This window comes from Symphalangus syndactylus, chromosome 8, assembly GCF_028878055.3.
Source record: "Symphalangus syndactylus isolate Jambi chromosome 8, NHGRI_mSymSyn1-v2.1_pri, whole genome shotgun sequence".
Taxonomy (NCBI): domain Eukaryota; kingdom Metazoa; phylum Chordata; class Mammalia; order Primates; family Hylobatidae; genus Symphalangus; species Symphalangus syndactylus.
In genome coordinates this window covers 45,954,466-45,976,369 of record NC_072430.2, presented here as the reverse complement: position 1 = coordinate 45,976,369, position 21,904 = coordinate 45,954,466, and the positions used below count along the sequence as shown (strand labels likewise).

Below are 21,904 nucleotides of genomic sequence, written 5' to 3'. Positions count from 1 at the left end.
ACCTAAATTGGTTGCATTTATGGAACACTGCATCCATAACAAGAGAATATACATTTTTCTAAGTGCTCACAGAACATTTACTAAGATAGATCACATTTTGAGCCATAATACAAGAGTTAGTAAATTTTAAAAGGTCCACTATCCAATCATACATAGTGAATTAAATGGTACATTAATAACAAATAGAACCTTGGAAAATCCCCAAATATTTGGAAACTAAACACTTCTAAATAACCCATGGATTAGAGAAGATGTCAAGGGAGAAATTAGTATTTTGGGCTAAATGAAAGTGAAAACACACCATATCTGAATTTTGGGAATGCCACTAACTTGCAGTACTTAGGAAAATTTATAGCACTAAACACCTAGATTAGAAAAGAAAGGTCTCAAATCAGTGACTTCACCTTCCACTTACTAGAAGGACAAGAGCACATAAGCCCAAGTAAACAAAAGAAAGGTAGTAGTAAGGAACAAAACAATTCAATGAGGAAACAGAGAAATAAGAAAATCAAGGAAATGAAAAGTTTTAGAACATCAATTGTATCAAGTGATACAAATAGCTAAAGGCTAAACCTTTAACCAGCCTGATCAGAAAAAAACAAAAGAAGAGGAAAGATGTAGATTACCAATATCAAGAATGTGAGTTATGATACCACTACAGACTCTCCAGGTATTAAAAGGATAATTAGAGAATGATATGAGCAGCTATATGCAAATAAGTTCAACATTGGACAAATGGACAAATTTCTTGAAAGACAAATTATGAAATTCCATTCTCAAAGAAGTGCATGACCTTAATTGTCTTACATCTATTAAATAAGTGGAAATTATAGTTTAGAAACTTTCCCACAAAGAAAACTCTAGGCCCAGATGGCATCAAAGTAATATTCAAATGAATGAAATGGAGAAAGGATAGCCTTTTCAACAAATGGTGGTGGAACGATTGGATTTCCATATGCAAAAAAGTAGAGATGGACGCAGAGGTGTGTGCTCAGGAGGCTGAGGTGAGAGGATTGAGGCCAGCCTGGGCAACATAGCAAGACCCCATTTCAAAAACAAAAATAAAGAACTTGTAGCTTTACCTTGTTCCATATTATGAAAATGTATCATAGGCTTAAATGTGAAACCTAAAACAAAACTTCTAGAAAAAAAAGAAAACAGGAGAAAACTTTTATGAACTTGGATTAGGCAAAATTACTTAGCTCTGATGCCAAAAACAAGATCATTAAAAAAACATTTGATACATTGGACTCATCAAAATTGAAAATCCTTAAAAATCCAAAGACAAGACATGTTCAACGACAAGGGAGGCACTATTCAGGCAGGCCCAGGATTGAAAAGAGGTCATTGGATTTAGCAAATCTGAAATTGCATAACTACCACCTAAAATCAAATGGAAATGCCAGTAATTTATTGATTTGGAAATACTATTGAACTTTTTTATCTGGTAGAACCATTAAATGAAATAGTACAAAGATGTTTATGAATTTTATTTGTATGCCCAGTTGATTGTGATAAATATGGAATTGGGTTAATATATTTGTTAAGTTTTTTTATGATTATAAAAGTAATTCCTTACCTATTGTAGAAAATTTAAATATGTACAAAGTTTTGAAGACAGAGGCAAAGCATAATTCTTCCATGGAGGGAAGCATTATTAGTAATATCATTTTTGGTATATTGTCTTTTTTAACCTATATGTTTAATTTTTTAATAGCAGAACTTATATCCTCCTATGCCCATGGTTTTGTGTCCTGCTTTCTGTATGTATGAGATGTGCTGAGCATTTTTTCATTTTTAATAGTCTTTAAAAATATGATTTAAAAGTATTTTAGGGAAATACTAAAGGATGTATTTATATAAGATTTTGTGAATAAAATTTTCCCAAGAATTAATGAGATAGATTCTTGTGTGTGTATGACATAAAAATAATCTTCATTGATTTTATATATATATATATATTATATATATATATATATATATATCTGTATCTCGAGCATCATATTGTTTCTCTTACAATGTCAGTTTAATAAATATAGAATTGTCTTAGCAACTTTGATAGAAGCAGATAGAGGTCTTTGTCACTACCTTCATTTTCAAGATATGTAAGAGCCCATATTTAAGTAATTCTAGTAAGTGAGTTTTCTAATTCTTTCAGATGACTGTGAGATGGGGGAAGCAAAATCACTTAGTGCCAGAATTTTGTTACAATTTTGCCATATAACAAATGTTTTAAATTTAATTTTCTAGAAACTATTTTGAGGTTTTGTTTTTTGAACATAATGTGATTCTTTGTATACGTATTTTATTTGCCATCCAAGTTGGTTAACTATTTTGCAACAAATAGAATAGAAAAGCAGATATTAAGGAGAGTAACATTTTTAAAATAGAAATTTAAAACTATATTATGTAATTGAAACTCCACAATTCACTGTAGCATGTTTTATCTGTATATAAGAATTCATGTTGTGTCCACATGAAACTAGTTTGTTTTCAGTATGATCTAAAACCTTGTTCAAACTCAGTACCAAAAAGACATCTTGGCATACTATGAACTTCATATTTATGTCTTCCCTTCCCTTTTTTCCATTTGGTTAATTTCTTATACTTACGATATACTTACTCATAAGTTTTTCTATCTGTAGAAATCGTGAGATCCTGGAAAATGTGTTAGCTGTCATCCTGGCTATTCTCGTGGCCTTTTTGGGATCTATTCTTCTCATACAAGGATTCTTCAGAGATATCTGGGTCTTCCAGTTCTGCCTTGTCATAGCCAGCTGTCAATACTCACTGCTTAAGGTACTAGCATCTCTTCTTTTCATGCTACGGAATTATATTTGTGTTAAAAGGCAGAGGATTTTGTAGCAATTTCTGAATTATAGTAAGATAATTATTTTTCGGCTTACTTTTCTTGGATGTTTACATAAGATTGTGTAGAGAGCAAAAGGGGGATATAAACCTTAAAAATAATTGTATGTAAATTAGCACTTCCTAAAAACAAGTTTTTTGTATTAAAAGAAAACTGTATTTGTTTTGTTTTGTTTTGTTTTGTTTTGTTTTGGAGATGGAGTCTTGCTCTGTTGCCCAGGCTGCAGTGCAATGATGCTATCTGGCTCACTGCAACCTTCGCCTCCTAGGTTCAAGTGATTCTCCTGCCTCAGCCTCCTGAGTAGCTGGGATTACAGGTGCATGCCACCATGCCTGGCTAATTTTTGTATTTTTAGTAGAGACGGGGTTTCACCATGTTGGTCAGGCTACTCTCAAACTCCTGACCTCATGATCCGCCTGCCTTGGCTTCCCAAAGTACTGGGATTACAGGCTTGAGCCACTGCACCTGGCCTAAAAGAAAACTGTATTTGTTAAAATAAGAACTTGCATTCTTTTTTTTTTAATAGTAGTATTTTTTTATTATTATTATACTTTAAGTTCTGGGATACATGTGCAGAATGTGCAGATTTATTACATAGGTATACACATGCCACGGTGGTTAACTGCACCCATCAACCTGTCATCTACATTAGCTATTTCTCCTAATGCTATCCCTCCCCTACCCATCTCCCCCTGACAGGCCCCAGTGTGTGATGTTCCCCTGCTTGTGTCCATGTGTTCTCATTGTTCAACTCGCACTTATGAATGAGAACATGCAGTGTTTGGTTTTCTGTTGTTGTGTTAGTTTTCTGAGAATGATGGTTTCCAGCTTCATCCATGTCCCTGCAAAGGACGTGAACTCATCCTTTTTATGGCTGCATAGTATTCCATGTTGTATATGTGCCACATTTTCTTTATCCAGTCTATCATTGATGGGCATTTGGGTTAGTTCCAAGTCTTTGCTATTGTGAACAGTGCTGCAATAAACATACATGTGCATGTGTCTTTATAGTAGAATGATTTGTAATCCTTTGTGTATATACCCAGTAATGGGATTGCTAGGTCAAATGGTATTTCTGGTTCTAGATCTTTGAGGAATCGCCACACTGTCTTCCACAATGGTTGAACTAGTTTACATTCCCACCAACAGTGTAAAAGCGTTCCTGTTTCTCCACATCCTCTCCAGCATCTGTTGTTTCCTGACTTTAATGATTGCCGTTCTAACTGGCTTGAGATGGTATCTCATTGTGGTTTTGATTTGCATTTCTCTAATGACCATTGATGATGAGCTTTTTTTCATATGTTTGTCGGCCACATAAATGTCTTTTGAGAAGTGTCTGTTCATATCCTTTGCCCACTTTTGGATGGGGTTGTTTTTTTCTTGTAAATTTAAGTTCCTTGTAGATTCTGGATATTAGCCGTATGTCAGATGGATAGATTGCAAAAATTTTCTCCCATTCTGTAGGTTGCCTGTTCACTCTGAAAATAGTTTCTTTTGCTGTACAGAAGCTCTTTAGTTTAATTAGATCCCATTTGTCAATTTTGGCTTTTGTTGCCATTGCTCTTGGTGTTTTAGTCGTGAAGTCTTTGCCCATGCCTATGTCCTGAATGGTATTGCCTAGGTTTTCTTCTAGGGTTTTTATGGTTTTAGGTCTTACATTTAAGTCTTTAATCTGTCTTGAGTTAATTTTTGTATAAGGTGTAAGGAAGAGGTCCAGTTTCAGTGTTCTGCATATGGCTAGCCAGTTTTCCCAACACCATTTATTAAATAGGGAATCCTTTCCCCATTGCTTGTTTTTGTCGGATTTGTCAAAGATCAGATGGTTGTAGATGTGTGGTGTTATTTCTGAGGCCTCTGTTCTGTTCCGTTGGTCTGTATATCTTTTTTGGTACCAGTACCATGCTGTTTTGGTTACTGTAGTCTTGTAGTAGAGTTTGAAGTCAGGTAGCGTGATGCCTCCAGCTTTGCTCTTTTTGCTTAGGATTGTCTTGGCTATGTGGGCTCTTTTTTGTTTCCATATGAAATTTAAAGTAATTTTTTCTACTTCTGTAAGAAAGTCATTGGTAGCTTGATGGGGATTGCATTGAATCTGTGAATTACTTTGGGCAGTATGGCCATTTTCACAATATTGATTTCTTCCTGTCCATGAGCATGGCATGTTTTTCCATTTGTTTGTGTCCTCTCTTATTTCCTTAGCAGTGGTTTGTAGTTCTCCTTGAAGAGCAGCCCCCCCACAGCTGGAAAACCATTCACATAGTTCTGTTTTTACTAACAGCTGTCCATCCTTTTTTTTCTCTCTCCATTTATAGCTAGACATGTGGAGTAAGCCACCTAGGTCATCTGCTTTATTTCTTTAAGACCCATCCATACTTCCCTCATTGCAGTACTGAAATTATAGTCTTTGTGGTTGCTAATGATCATTCTAATTGCTAAATTGCTTTTCTTAAGTCTCCCTGCTTTGTGAATGCTACATCATTTAATACCTATGTATACTCTTCCATTTTGATATTCTCCTCATTTTTGATCTGTGACTTTATACCACCCTCATGTTTCTTTCACTTTTCAGATGACTCTCTTTTCCTTTGTTGATCCCTCTTTGTTCTTTCAACTGCTTAATTTATGAGAATTCTCTAGGATTTTATGTGGTTATCTTCTCGGTTTACGGTTCCTTTCCAGTGAAGTCATCCTTTTTTATTACTTTATTTGTTGCCTTTGTATATGAGTTATGTCCAGATTTATATCTCAGAGTCTTCACCTCTTTTGCAAGCTTTAGTCCTATATATCTAACAGACATTTTAAAAATAGCAAATTAATCATCTCCTGGTTAATTTTTCTTTCCCAATATCTTTGCTTTTGGCAGTGATATACCTGCTAAAAATCTTTGAGTCTCTGCTCCTTCCTCCTTGATCCCTAATAACAAGTAACCCAGTCCCTTTGATGACATTTAATGATTCTATATTAAAATTACTGGTTGTCATTCTTGCACTATACCTTTAGTGCCTTAAATCATTTAAATTCATTTTCTGGCTCTAGTGTCTCCATGGTCCAATTAATTTTGTCCACTGCTTTCAGGTTAATGTGGTTAAATATGGAAAAGGTAAAAGGTGACGGATTTTTGCAACTAGTTGACTAGAAGAATAATAATGTCATAAACAGGGATAAGAAAGACAAGAACAGAAGCATTTAGAAGATAGTTGTTGTGGTTAAAAGAGTTTAAAGATTATCTGGAGTCAAATCTAGCCAAGGGCCAAATGCCAAACTCAGTGAGCTCGGCCCAGTGTCGAATGGTAGGGTGGTGATAGACAATCCCAGTGAAATTGTGTGGTATGCCATTGGAAATGAACTGAAACTTGGGAGAAAAGTCATGAGTAGGGAAGTAGCTGCATAATACCTTCTGAACATTTTTATGGGAAGTTAATAAAGTCTCTTAAAAGGATACAGCTTAACTTATTTGATTATTTTGATATGAAAATGCAGATAATATCTTTATTACAAATACCATTGTATTGTTTAGTAAGCTTGGAATTTATGGGCAGAACTAGAATTGTTGGTATAAGTGAACCCCTATTATTGTATATTTCTTGAATGAATGATGTCCTGTGAGAAATACTATACTTGTATTTAGTGTACCTTAACTGCACTTGTATATAGCAATAAGCCAAACAGTAAGATGGCTCTGTCTATCATATGCTATTGCAGAAACTTGAAGATAGATACAAATAAATACATATTATTTGTATTATATGTATTCATATAATTATTTCCTGACTCTTATCAGGAAAGATTTGATATGTTTTTAATATCACAGTGACACTGGTATCTGGAGCTGATGTTTCATCTGTGGAACAGAATTATTAATATAGGTCATTTTGTGGTTGTGGAATATTTACTTAAAATCATTTCAGGCATTTTGAAAGTTGGTTGTAAAATTAGCAAGACTTCAGGAGTGTAACTTGTCTTTCTGTTTCATTTTTAGAGTGTTCAACCAGATTCTTCTTCTCCCAGACATGTAAGTCACTCTTAATATGGCTGCACATTATAGGTCCTTAACATTTATCATAACATTTGTGGTTTGTTTTTTGTTTTTTTGTTTTGTTTGGAATGCATCAGACTGAACTAAAATTTATGTTATTATTTTCCTCATCTATGTTTTGACACACTACTAGAAATATAGGTGTTTTGTTAGCTTGAAATAAAATGACATTGTACTTGTGGACTCTAAATCTTGGTTGAAAATGAGCATAATAATTCACTGTTTGATAGTCTGTTTCAGGGAGTAGACATGGTTCTTATAAACTCATGATTATTTGTGTTTAATACATTTTGAATAATAGGTATTGAAAATAGAATTTTGAAGTAGGAAAAACTTTATATTATTTCACTTGAGTAACCATTAGGAGCAAGAATAAAGAAGTAATACATGAGTCTGGTGTTAAGACCATTGAATAAAAACTTCGTTATTCACTTCGTGACTTTAGATAAAAATATTATCTGCCTAGCACTATTTATTGTGAAGTGGGATCCAATTTTAGATGTAAATTGAGGTTTTAATAGAACAGAGGATATTCTATTTAAAGTAGTTCAAAAATAGACTTCAAGAATAGTTTATGATTTTTTTCCTTGAATATAATCTTTTTAATCCTTTCACTGGAATAATGAATAATGGGAATGGATGAGCAAAATAAAACAAAGAGGCAGGAGAATGGCGTGAACCCGGGAGGCGGAGCTTGCAGTGAGCTGAGATTGCGCCGCTGCACTCCAGCCTGGGCGACAGAGCAAGACTCCGTCTCAAAAAAAAAAAACAAAGAGGCAAATGTGTTTTTATTTTGACTGATTATGTTTACTGTTTTGTAAGAATAAATATTTTTGAAGTGTAATGATATACGGAAACGTTGCTTTTTAACTTTTTATTTTGATGTAATTTCAAACTTAAAGTTGCAAGGGTAGTACAAAGAATTTCAGATACCGTTCGTCCAGATCCCCATGTTAACATTTACGATATTTGCTTAATCCCTTTCTAGCACATGATCATTTTTCCTTCTTTCTCTCTGCTGGCTGACATGATGCCCCTTTACCTCTAAATATCTCAGTGTGTGTTTCTTAGAAACAAAGATATTCTTTTATGTTAGTTAATTCAAGATAAGTATCAAAATTAGAACATTAACATTGATACAATGCTGTCTTCTAATATATAGATCTTATTCAAATAGGTTTTGCCCATTGTCTTCACTGGCAATAGAAAGTCCTTGATTATGTTTGGTCTCTTAAATCTCCTTTAATCTGGAGCAATTCTTCGGAAGCTTTCTTTCATGATATTGAAATTTTTGATAGATATAGGCCAGTTATTTTATAGACCATCCCTCAATTTGTGTTTGTGTGATGTTTTTTTCTTTAAAAAAATTTTTTTTTTTATTTTTTTATTTTTTCACCCTGTCTTATGGTGCTGATGATGTTTCTGATTTGATAAGGCCATGCTTTTTAAAGTAGGAATACTGCAAAAGTGCATCATATTAGGAAGCACATACTGATTTATCCTGTTACTAGTGATGTTAATTTTGATCTTCTGGTTAAGGGTATTGTCTGCAGGGTGTCTGAAATTTCTGCAATATTAACATTTTGGCCAGCTAATTCTTTTTTTGAGGGTGCGGAGTGCTGTCCAATGCATTGTAGGATGTTTGGCATCCTCTACCTACAAGATGCTGGTAGCACCACTTCCCCAACTGTGACAACAGAAATGTGTCCAGATATTCACATATGTGCACTGGGGAGCAAAACCCCCTCCCACTTCCTTTTTCTCTTACAGATAATAAATACTTAAAATAAATAAAATAAATACCTCATAGAGAGATACCTTGAGACTGTATATGGGTCCTTCTCCATAAATTTCTATCCAGTTTTTTTAGTATCTCCTGATGTTTCTTGCCTGATTCAGTTATCATTTATTGGTTGCCAAATGGTGATTTTTCTCATCCCATCATTCCTTCTACATTTATTAGTTGACCATTTATTAATACTGTAAGGAAGAGCTTTCCCTTCTGTCTTATATATGTAGGTATGTATTGGTGTGGATAAATGGATGATTTTATTCAATGGACTATAATGTTACTAGTAGTATTTATTTTGATGCTCAAATTGTCCCTGATTTAGCCTTTGGGAGTCCATCACGCAGCTTTCTGTGTCCTTTTGACATATCTCTGTCATTCTTTAAGTACTTTCTACCTTTTTGTCACAACAATATGTTCCAGGGTCATCTTATACTTTCCCTGTTGTAGCCAGAAACCAGTCTTTTCTCTATGGAGCCCCCCCGCCTTTTTTGGTAGGTAATGGTATTTATAAAGTAAGATCTGGTTGCTAGTAATCATTATTGCTAGAATCTCATTGCATCTAGGTCCTCTTAGTGGATAAAGCTAGGAAGTGTATGTATGTATGTACATATATACACACATATATACATATATATTACCTATTCCTATATCTATTTATATGCATATTAAAAATAATGAGACTGTGGGAGCCCAATGTGGGCAGATCAGTTGAGACCAGGAGTTTGAGACCAGCCTGGGCAACATGGTGAAACTCCATCTCTAAAAAAATTAAACAGGCACAGTGATGTGTGCCTATGGTCCCAGCTACTTGGAAGGCTGAGGCGGGAGGATCACTTGAGCTCAGGAGGTTGAGGCTACAGTGAGCTGTGAGCGCTCTACTGCATTCCATTCTGGGCGACAGAGTGAGACCCTGTCTCAAAAAAACAAACAAACAAACAATAAAAAACACAAAACTTCACACTGATACTTCTGTTTCAGTCCAGTATCTCAGAGTTCATTCTGTTATTTTTCCTCCTTTCTGTATTTGTTAATCCTTTCTGTGATTGTCAGAAATCTGGCTTCCATGTGGAAAAATTTTGAATCCTTAGAATAAAGCCATCAGTGATCTCAGTAGTTGTGACTTAAAATTAACTAAACTGACTTTTAAAAAATATCATTTTCAGGGTCATAATCGTATCATTGCCTACAGTAGACCAGTTTATTTCTGCATATGTTGTGGTCTTATTTGGCTCTTGGATTACGGTAGCAGAAACCTGACTGCAACCAAGTTCAAATTATATGGAATAACTTTCACCAATCCACTGGTGTTTATATCAGCCAGGGATTTAGTTATAGGTGAGTCATCTTAAAATATCTCTAATCTTAAAATTAATTTATTTGTATATCAGCATTTTACTGATAAATATATCAGTTATACAGCTTTAAATAGTTTTTAATAAGCTTATTTTACTGTTATCTGCTCTGAGGAACAAAATGATAGGACTATTACGAGTGAATAAAGCTAATGATGGACAAATATTATAGTAATTCTTTTGTTCTTAGAGTAGATATAATGGAGAAGTTTTTTTGATTTTGTTATCTTTGGTTTCTATTATGTGAAAATGGTTGAAATAACTTTAAAAAGTATTGTTTATGATTGAAAAGATGTTATTTACTACCCAAGCAATTATGTTGAGAGGTATCATTTAAAATACTGTCTTTTAAAAATTGCTTAGTAGTTTATGTTAATTTGGGATTTTTAAAAATTATGACCTCTCAGTGGACACAAGAATGGATACAGTATAATATTTTAAAATATACTTTTCTTTCTTTTTATAGTGTTTACACTCTGTTTCCCAATAGTATTTTTCATTGGTCTCCTGCCTCAGGTGAATACATTTGTAATGTACCTTTGTGAACAATTGGATATTCATATTTTTGGTGGTAATGGTGAGTACTTCTTTATAAAAATTATAGATTACAGTATTACCTTTATAGATCATGAAGTAATAAACTGACCATTAAAATGCTTTTCCAGTTTTCACTTCATGCTTGAAATTAGAAAAAAAAAAAAGACATTAAGTAATTGAAGACTGAGAAACAATTTGTGGATAGGAAAAAATAGTCAAGTCTGCTACTTTAGAGAAAGAGCCAGATATAATGAAGCAGATGTGTAAGAAGTTATAAAATAATGTCTGCAACTAAAAGTTATAGTGAATTTACATGGAACCTATATATACTTAAGAGGTATTTGTAAAAGATCATCTATCCTGAGTAGATTGAGGTTTGATACTTAGCATTATATTTGGATTTTAAGCCATTATGTGCATTTAGTAGGTCTTCATATTTGGTTTCAGAGCCTTGTTTTATCCTTAGAATGGTAACACCAAAACCAGAATCTAAAACCATTTTACTAATAAATAAGTTTTTAAGAACTGTCTCTGTTCATTGAGTAGAATATGTGGCTATGAATTGATATACTTAGAAAATCTATTTCCATATTACCCCAGAATAGATAATGGTTTGTAGAACTTGAAAATAATCATATCAGCATACACCATGGTTAAAATATACCATTATTTAGTTTAACCATTTAAAATTTTACTGAAAGATGAGTTTGCAACTAGAGAAAATGAAAGGGAAAGAAATTACTGTAACTTTATAGTTCATTTCTCTACACGTTTCACATTTTCGGGCCTCATTTATTTTCCAAGCATATGCATTGAAATCCTCTCTGCTGATAAACTGTCGATATTACGGCTTTAATTTTAAATAGAAACTGAGTTTTTTCTATGTTGCCGTATATCATACTAGAGAATTTTTAATGTTTTGAAAATTTTTTGAAGGGGTGTGAATTAAGACAGAACTGGTTTCATTAATCAGCATGGCTTAATGGGTAGAAAACAGTTTGAATATTTAGGGACTATTACTCGTGTTATATTACCCTAAATACTATGGGGAGGGCTTAGTGTAGGTAATTTATGATAATGAGCTTTTGTCATACTATAATTTACAAACTTAACTCAAGGTATTAGGTTTCTGATATCTCATAAGGAATTATTTCTGTAGATTTCTTTTATGATTATTATTATGAAATTACTACTAAAGAAAATCTGTTACCCATGTTTTAAAAATAAAGTCTAGATATCTTAGCCATCCCGTATTCCTTATTACTAATAACTCCCATTGGAATATTAGTAATTATCTATTTCATTGTTGTTGCTATTGTTAGCAATTAGATCTACGGTGTCTAAAGTATCTATTATTAGATCTAAATTATCTATTTTGTTGTTGTTACTGTTAGCAATTAGATATACACTTTTTTTCTGAAAATTAACACGTGGGAATACAGATTTACTTCTGTGGGTAACACAGGTTCTGTTTACATAGATAAATATTTTTCAGTGAACACTTAATACATCTCCATTTCCTGTTCAGGCCTCTGAAAACTTCATTTTTCCACATTTTTTGTTAATATAAGATATATTCTTGAAGCATAATATAGGTAAAATTTTTTCTTAACTACATATAAATGTTTATTACTTCCAAGATGAATATATTTTATCTCATAACAAAGATTCAGGATAGCAAGTCTCTGTCATGTCAAAATCTTTTTGAAAGAAACTGAATGAAGTAACTGAATTTTTGAAATTCAGATTAGTAGATATTTAATGATAATTGACATTATAATATTTTAAATGCTTTTCAGTGACTTTTTAATTTTTTTCATATATTTTTATAAAATATTTCTTACCTTTTTCTTTTTCTGTCTAGCCACTACAAGCCTGCTTGCAGCACTTTACAGTTTTATCTGTAGCATTGTTGCAGTAGCCTTATTGTATGGATTATGTTATGGAGCTTTAAAGGTGAGCAATAAATTATAGTATGTTTTGTCTTTAAGGCTAGATTTCTATATGAAGGTTGTTTTAAAATCAACTAATAATGATTTCTTCCGCTGGTGCCACTTAGCATTAATTTTCATAGTCTTCATATGTTAAACATTATTCTCATTCTCAACGACTTTGAATTTGAAAGCAGTTTAATAGTTAACCATTACTAAAAGAAAATTATTTTTCCTGCAGTAGTCATAGGTTAATATTAGAAACAGATTATTGAAAACTAGGCTCATCTGGTATAAGAGTAGGCATAATAATTACAGAATATGAAATCAATTTTAAAATTCTAGTTAAGAACTTAACTACTTTTCATGTTAGTTTTTTTAAACTTATAAAAACAAGTTCAAGGACTGCAATTTAAGATACATGCTAATAAAAAGTAATATACTGAAATTTAACATCATTATCAGGTTAGAAGATCTGGATGAGCCTTATGAACTTTCCTTTAAAAGATTGTCGACAAGTTGTAAACATAAAAATTTAAAAATTTTTATAGACAGCTTTCAGCTCCTCATGCATACTTGTGGTTTATTTTTGTTTTTTGTTTGGCGACTAGTGCAAGACAATCAGAGAATGGTAGGGTTGAAAGGACTATGACAAGTGACTCACAGATCCTTCCTTGCCTCATTTAAGTAGCATTTATAGAGCATTTATGTGTACCAGGTACTATGCTAAACCATTTTCTGCTTTGAAGGAGCTTGTAGGTTAGCTACGATTAACAAGTCAGCCAGCATGTTCAATACAGCGTAACGAAGGTTATGAAAACAGTTCTGTGGGTATACAAATTAAGACTACTTTATTCTGCCAAAAGGGATTAAAGACAATTTTCTAGGAAGGTGATATAACCAGATTTTGAAGATCAAATAGGCATTAGCTAATTGAAACAAGAAATGAAGACCCATGGACTTGTAAAGAAAATGTGTTGTGTAGAGGAAATGGCAAATGATTTGGAATTTCTGGAGGTTTGGGTACATGAGGAAACATGACATTTAAGTTCATTCCTCTAAGGCTAGAAAGGTAAGCAAAGGCTGGATCATTTAGTTTTAATTTCTTCTTACCCACATTGTATGACTATATCACAGTTTACCTGCTGTGTTAGAGATGCTCATTTGAGTTGTTTCTAGTTGAGGAATATTATGAATAAGCCTGCTGTGAACATCATCTTGCAAGTCTTTTTGTGGACATGTGTATTCATTTCTCTTGGGTAAATACCTAGAAATGGAATTAACAGTTTTCCAAAGTGGTTGTGCTGGATATTTTAGTTTTTTGTTTGTTTGTTTTAGTTTTAATTTTTATCAAAGTTGTACATTCATATATCACAGCGTCAAATAGTTTTACAAGACTTATAGCAAGAACAGCAATCTCCTAACCTGTTTTACCTTCCTCAGACTTACTATTTTTAACTGATTCTTTTTGGCATTTACCTCCATAGATCTACCTTTCATTTCTGCTTCTTGTATTTTCTGACATCTTCAGCAGAACCCGGGGACTGCCCTTTATGAAAGTTGGAGGCTTGACTTTCTTTCTTTTTTTTTAGAAGCTAGTTTAGAATGCATGTGGTCCATTTATTCCTCAGAGTATTCTAGTTTACGTCCCTAGATTAGGTTAAACTGTCCGAGAGCTGCATGTTTGGACCAGGCTGTCTGGCCACCTCTAGGGTTTCCTTGCCCACGTTTCCCTTCAGCATTATGCCTGCCATTTGCACAGAGGCGCCTTCCAAGAGTGTGTGTAAGAAAACGGCGGTCCCTTTATCATGGGGCTGTCATGTTGATGTCCTTCAGTGCTTTGTTTAGTGTCCCTTCTGTAAAGACTCAATCAAGATGTTTCTTTTAAATCTTGATGACAGCCAGTTCTTGTTTGTTTTCCTAAGAAATCTGGAATGCATTTTGGTTTTGGCTTTTTGTTTTTTCCCCGTATAACCAGTGTTATTTTTAAAATTTCCCTTGGCCATTAAGCAGCTCAAAGCCAAATTCCCTGCTTATGTCCAGGAATTTATGGCTTTTGTCTCCCATATTCCTTCCCTCATCATTATAAATGAGGTCCTGAGCAGGGTGATGGTTATAAGGATATTTTGCCTTATACTAATTCAAATTCATTAAGTTATCCATTTGTTTCTGAGATTTTTTTTTTACATTTGTGTTATATTTAACATTATTAAAGAATAGTAACAGTTCAGAAAAAGGTTGTTAATTTAAACTTCCTGCAAACATCACTGAAAACTTCACCAAGTATACAAGACTTTTTTCTTAGCCAGAAGCCCCTCCACCAAAACTCTAAGCACACCCAAAATCACTGCGCCCAAGAGCCCTGGGTGTCTGGTGAGCTGCTACACTGCACATGTACATATCTGCGAATTAAAATGTGCAAATGGAGAAGGGGCATTTCCTGACCAGTCAAGGGAAGCTCCCTGGAAGTGTCTGACCCTGACTCGTCTACATTGTTATACCTCAAATCCAACATCCCTTCCTAGCACTTGGCATGGGGGACCCCAGGCCAAGTGCTGGGACAGGTACAGGTGCAAGGCTGAGTGAGCAAATCATCCCTCAAAGCCCAGCAAGGTGCCCAGTGCACCAACAGCATAATGCACCTGAAAACAAGGTCCAGAAGCCCTGGCACAGGACCTTCCTTCCTGCCCTCCCATTCTCCCATCAGACCAAACAAAGAGGACAGCAGCACCTAGGGCCCCACAGGACAGCACACAGAATGCCCCAGCTTCAACCTCCTGAGACAGAAGGGAACTGTTGTAATCCTGCAGTATAGACTTAGGCAGCCCAGCTCTGCAGCTCAGCAGCTCTGTGGGTGGGACGTCTCTCACCGTCAGTAGGTCCTGCTCACGTCTGTACATGAGCCCCAGAGCTAAGTGGCCTTTGGCCTTGAACTCTGATGTTTTCTCTCTCACATCAACGACATTTTTGGGAAACTTCTCAGCCTCTTCCAACCAGTGCGGGGAGCCCATGCATAGCTTGGCAGCAAGGAGAGGGATGGTGGCATCATCTGGCTTCAGGTAGATACACTGTTTCAGCACCTTCATAGCACAAGCAGATTTTCCGGCAGCCATCAGGGACAGAGCAAACTGGTACCACAGGCGGAACTCCTCAAAGGCAAACTTCATGGCTCTTTCTAGGCACTGTGGTTCATTGTCTCTTGCCAAGAAAGAATTCAAGACACGGACACACACAAGGAGTGGGTTTAGGAGTGGAAAGATTAATAGACAAGAAGAGAGAGAGAGAGAGAGAAAGTTTCCTCATGCTGAGAAAGCGGGTCGCTCAAGAGAGGGTCTCCCAGAGGCTTGACTTACTTTCTCTCACCCCAGCCTGCACTACACATGTAGCCTCTCTTGTCTCCCTCATATACCTGATGTGTTTGCTTTATTATCACTGTGTAAATGCTCTTCCTTCATATCTTTTGTTTTCTCCTATACTTTGCTTTCGTGTATATTTATCTCCCTTTCATTCTCAAGCTCTTAAGATATTAACTTTCTTTTCAGTACATTCAGACATATCAAGAGTTCACTTTCTGGCTGTGCCGCTTAACTGGACAAATTACTTAAACCCTCTTCTGTGCCTTAGTTTTCTCATCTATAAATTAGGGGGTAATAGTACATATTTTCAAGGTTATTGTAAAAATTATTTGGGAAATACAAAGATCTAAGGATGCAGCTCTACACGGTGTTCAATATGATGATAAGGTTTTGATGTAGCTATTAAAAAAATAAAATGTCTGTGTTATGATGTGAAACAATTCCCAAGTCTACTTTTAAGTGGGAAAAAGGCAAGTTGTATTAAAAACTGCCATTTGGGTTACCATGTTTCCTTTCTGAATCTCCAGAGAACAATGAAGGATTAGAGTAGTGTCTACCTCACAGGACATACTTAAGAACTGTTACCTGTTCCAGTTAGCGTCTTGCCCACTCTCTTCCAGGTATCATGCTGATAGGCTCCAGAGATGCTACAATGAGCAGAGCTCACATGGAATGACCACATGTGTGGTTGGCTTTGGAAGATAGCCTTTGTAGTATTTCCTTCTGGGTATATGCAGTCATTCATTCAGAAAACAGTTACTGAATGCCTGCTCAGTGCTGTGGAGGACATAGTAGTTTATTACATGGGCAAAGGCATCAAGAAAGTAACACACCAAATGTCAGACTTTTCTTTTGCCTAATGTATCATGTGTTGTCTTTTCCTACTCTATTATTGTACCTAAAATTTACTATACCAAGACACCTTATTCTTCCAAAAGGAACACAGTTTACTACAAACTTAATAGCACTTAAAATGTGAAAGAATTGATAGCCTCATGCATCAAAAGCAAATTATTCCTCATGTATGAGTAGAGCTTTAGTGCCCTCCCCCCAAAAACATCTGTAGCTTTAGTACCAAAGGCATCTAGTGGCCAGATTCTAGCTCATCAGAAAGTAATAAACCTAAATTTTTCTGTAATAAAATGCAATTAATAACGTGGCTAAAAACTTTTGATGAATTTAAGTTCATTGTCTTTTTCCAAAATACTGACATAAAAGGATTATGTGATGTATTATAAATTAGAAGCATATTATTCTGTTAAATTCATTTTTCCACAGGATTCTTGGGATGGCCAGCATATTCCAGTACTTTTCTCCATTTTTTGTGGTTTATTAGTGGCAGTGTCTTACCATCTCAGCCGACAAAGCAGTGATCCATCTGTACTTTTGTAAGTGAACTCAATTGTTATTGAATTAAAAGAAATTTAAGTAAGTTGGTGTTTTCTCCAAATAACTTTAAAGATCTCTTTTTCCCAATGCCTTTCCAAAGTGCTTTGGCCTAATCTATATTAAGTTTCAAAATATATTAATTTTGGGTTATTCTAATCAGGTTGGCTGAGAATATTAGTGTTTTCCTTCCCAGTTATTGGAACTATGTTTTAATAAAAATATTTTCACTGTGTGCTTATTTATAGTATCCTAAACATTTTAGAATTTCTCATTTGGTAATGATTAAATGTACTCGAATCATTTGGTTTTCTATCACAAACTTCATTGCCCGTTTGAATTACTGGTTTTCAGATTATCTGTGTATTTTCTGTTTTTTTTCTTTTTTTTCTTCACATAAAGCTCTTTAGTGCAATCCAAGATTTTTCCAAAAACAGAAGAGAAAAATCCAGAAGACCCTCTATCTGAAGTAAAAGATCCACTGCCTGAAAAACTTAGAAATTCTGTTGTAAGTTTTAACATTTAGAATCACTTAAAAGACTTAAATCTTAGACAGTTGATCATGTTATATGAGGAACCCTTTTTGAAAGTCATTAGTAACTGGAGAAAAATGTATAGTTATAATTTATAGGATTAGTTGTACATTGTTGATTGTCTTTATTCCAAATATTAACATGTAAGAAATGCGCATTCCTCAGACTTGGTTTGTGTGTAGAACAGAATACTAAACATTTATTTTTAGGTCAGGTGAAATAAAGTCATTTCGTTGGGCGTAGAATTTTTACTCCTATTTGATTTAGACTAGGATCTGAAAGATTAGCATTAACACAAATTAGATTCATTTTTTTGTGGTTGTTCATCTTGTTGTTGAAAAAAATATTTCTTTTTAAGTCATTTATTAGTCTTTTAGGTTGTTTTATTTCTCAAGGCCAATCTGAAAACTGTGTGTGTATTCTAGGCTGAAGGAGAGAACAATAACCTGTATTAATGTACTTAAGTAAATGCAGTAATTTTTAAAATTTTCTAATTTGGTGAATTATAATGTTGCTTTTATTCTTTTAGTAATTATTTGAAAAATGAATTCTGTAAATTTGTGTCTGTGGAATAAAACAAAATCTTTTTTCTCAGTTTTAGGTCATTTTCCTTTGCAAAAGACTGAATTTATATAGATGTTGAATTAGACACATTTACTTTCAGTGCACTTGACCTGTTCACGTATTTTTTTCAGAAACTTTAGAAATACAAAACTATATCAAGATATTAGAATGACTTTTTTCTAACTTTAGTTTCCATGTTGGCAGAGGATGTTTCATGTTACGTATAGTAGGATATTCTGAATCTGGCTTATAAGCATAAATCTAAGAGGTCAGTTGATGACCAAAGATATCAGGAGGTTTCTGGTTTTTCTATAACCACTGATAGAACCAAAATCTAGTAAGTAAAATAGCACTTAAGCACACAGTTTTCACATGTCTAAAGACCAATGAAAATATAAAATATCCAAAGAGATACACTCCTATAAATGACACTGTGGTCAGGAGTGGTGCTGTGTGCCTGTAGTTCAGCTACTTGGGAGACTAAGGCTGGAGGATCCCCTGAGCCCAAGAGTTCTGAGCTCTAGTGTGCAATGACTATACCTGTGAATAGACACTCCTGGGCAACATAGTGAGACCCTGTCTCAAAAACAAACAAACAAAAAATTACAGTAACTTAAGGTACCTTATTTCCTTTCCCCGTATGTGAAAGTAAAACTTACCAATGGGGGAATAAAATCTTCATTCTAAAAGACTTTATTGCAATATGTTATATGGCATGCAGAACTAGATACGTTGTTGAATTTCCTTGGTATTACAGTGTCAAAGCCAAAATATGAGGAAACTGAGGAAGAAAATAAGATTTTTTGTGGTTAATTATTATGTGTAAGAAATCTAGAAGTGTGGCCAGGTGTGGTGGCTCACACCTGTAATCCCAGCACTTTGGGAGGCCAAGATGGGCGTATCACTTGAGATCAGGAGTTCGAGATCAGCCTGGCCAACATGGTGAAACCCTGTCTCTACTAAAAATACAAAATATTAGCCGGGTATAGTGGGGTGTGTTGGCACGTCCAGCTACTTGGGAGGCTGAGGCAGGAGAATCGCTTGAACCCAGGAGGTGGAGGTTGCAGTGAGCCGAAATTGTCCCACTGCACTCCTTCTTAGAGAGAGAGAGAGAGAGAGAGAGAATCTAGAAGTGTTAAAGTATCAGTGATACTTTAACTTTAACTTTAACTTTAATACTTAACTTTATTACTGACTGAGCTAGCCAGGCAAAAAATTAATTCTTAAACTTTGCCAATTGGGAATAAAGGAAAAAGATTTTTAAAAATTTTATGTAATTGTTTCATAATTCTTTTTTTTCCCCACAGAGTGAGCGATTACAGTCTGACCTGGTAGTATGCATTGTAATTGGTGTGCTGTATTTTGCTATTCATGTAAGCACAGTCTTCACAGTATTGCAGGTAAGGAATCATTTTCTCCTTTTATTTATTTGTTTGTTTGAGACAGGGTCTCACTCTGTCACCCAGGCTGGAGTGCAGTGTTGTGATCACAGTTCATTGTAACCTTAAACCCCTGGGCTCAAGTGATCCTCCCACGTAGCTAGGACTACAGATGTACGCCACCACACCAGGCTAATTTAAAGATTTTTTTTTCTTTTTTTGTAGAAACTGAGTCTTGTTGTGTTGCCCAAGCTGTTCTCAAACTCCTGGGCTCAAGCAGTTCTCCTGCCCCAGTCTCCCAAAGTGCTGGAATTACAGATGTGAGCTACTTCACCCAGCCTGTATATGTTTAGATACACAAATATTTGCCATTGTGTTACAGTTGCCTACAGTATTCAGTACAGTAACGTGCTATACATTTTTGTAGCTTAAGAGCAATAGGCTCTACCACATAGCCTCAGTGATAGTAGGCTATACTATCTTGTCTATCTATGTAAGTACACTGTGATGTTTGCACGATGATGACATTGCCTAACCACACATTTCTCATAACGTATCCTGTTGTTAAGCAGCACGTGACTATAACTTTGTTTGGACTTATTTCTGATTCGATTTTAATGTTTGTCCATAGTGCTGAAATACATGACTTTTTATTTGTTTTTTTATCAACAAATATTTATTTTCTCATGATTTCTCTGGGTTATGAATCTGGGAGTGGCTTTGCTGGATGCTTCTAGCTCAGGATCTTTCATGATGCTAAAATCATCTGAGGTTCACTGTTTACATGCCTCAGTTCCTTCTGACTATTAGCTGGAGACCTCAGTTCCCCTCCATATGGTCCTCACCATAGGCTGCCTAACTGTACTCACAGAATGGCTGCTGGTTTCCCCCGGAGCAAGTGGTCCTTGAGAGAGAAAGCCCAAGACAGGAGCTGTACTCTTTTATAATCTGGTATTGGAAATGACATGCCACCATTTCTTCCATATTCTGTTGTGCATAGACTAACCCTGGTACGTTGTGAGAAGAGAATATACTCAAGTATAAAAAGCAAGAGGCAAGGATCATGGGAACCATTTCAGAAGCTGACTACCACAGTCCATCAGTAGACCTCCATGATCGACATCCCTTCTATATGCAAAGTGCACATACCCTCTCCTAAAACCCCCAAAAGTCTCTTTCCAGTACAGTTGGAAGTCTAGAATGTTATTATCTAAATCAGGTTCAGGTAATGGGTAAGGCTTCTTAGGTGTTGTTCCTTAAGTACAGCTCATCAAGGACTATTTCTTTCATCTGTAGGGCATGTAATTACCATGTTTAGTGCCCTACATTATTTTGTGCGTATCCATGTTTCCATTTGGTGTCATTTTTCCTCCTGCTTGAAAGATTTCCTAGGACATTTCTTTTTTATTTAGGGATGAAGTCTCACTATGTTGCCCAGGCTGGTCTAGAACTTCTGAGCTCAAGTGATCCTCCCGCCTTGGCCTCCCAAAGTGCTAGGATTACAGGTGTGAGCCACTGCACCCTGCCTCCTCTCCAGTTTAAAATCCCCTTTTCTTGCTGTCCTAGGACATTTCTTGTAGTGAAAATCTGCAACTTTCCTTGGCTTTTGTAGCTCTGAATAAGTCCTTATTTCACCATTGGTATTGAAAGATACTTCATTGGGTATAAAATTCTAAGATGACAGGTTTTTTCTCTTTTAGTACGTGAAGATGTTGCTCCACTGTCTTCTCCCTTTTATTGCTTCTGACTGAATTTATTCCTATGTAGATAACTTTTTTTCTGTACTGCTTGAAGATTATCTTTTTATCACTAGTTTTTAGAAATTTGATTGTGATGTACCTTCACATAGTTTTCTTCATGTCTTTGTTCTTGGGGTTTATTGAATCTGTGTTTTACAGTTTTCATTAAATTTGGAAAATTTTAGCCATTATTCTAGACATTCTTCATTTTTTTCATAATGCGTGTGTATTTTTATGGGGTACACGAGATACTTTGATACAGGCATGCAGTGTGTTATAATCACATGGTAAATGGGGTGTAATAATCACATAGTAAATGGGGTATTCATTCCCTCAAGCATTTGTTCTTTGTGTTATGATCCAGTTATACTCTTAGTTATTTTTAATGTACAATTAAATGAGCATTGACTATAGTTACCCTGTTGTGCTATCA

General features: G+C 35.0%; 1 protein-coding gene across 5 annotated transcripts in view; it reads left to right on the top strand.

Moving 5' to 3' along the window:
* PCNX1 (pecanex 1) overlaps positions 1-21,904 on the top strand; it is a 207,257-nt gene that overhangs the window by 108,673 nt on the left and 76,680 nt on the right. For all 5 annotated transcript variants that reach the window (XM_055288936.1, XM_055288932.1, XM_055288935.2 and 2 more), the window contains 8 exons: positions 2,646-2,799; positions 6,846-6,878; positions 9,858-10,029; positions 10,513-10,623; positions 12,448-12,539; positions 17,149-17,258; positions 17,659-17,764; positions 19,661-19,753. In XM_055288936.1, the coding sequence (XP_055144911.1) occupies positions 2,646-2,799; positions 6,846-6,878; positions 9,858-10,029; positions 10,513-10,623; positions 12,448-12,539; positions 17,149-17,258; positions 17,659-17,764; positions 19,661-19,753 (871 nt within the window). The remainder of the gene's footprint in view (positions 1-2,645; positions 2,800-6,845; positions 6,879-9,857; positions 10,030-10,512; positions 10,624-12,447; positions 12,540-17,148; positions 17,259-17,658; positions 17,765-19,660; positions 19,754-21,904) is intronic.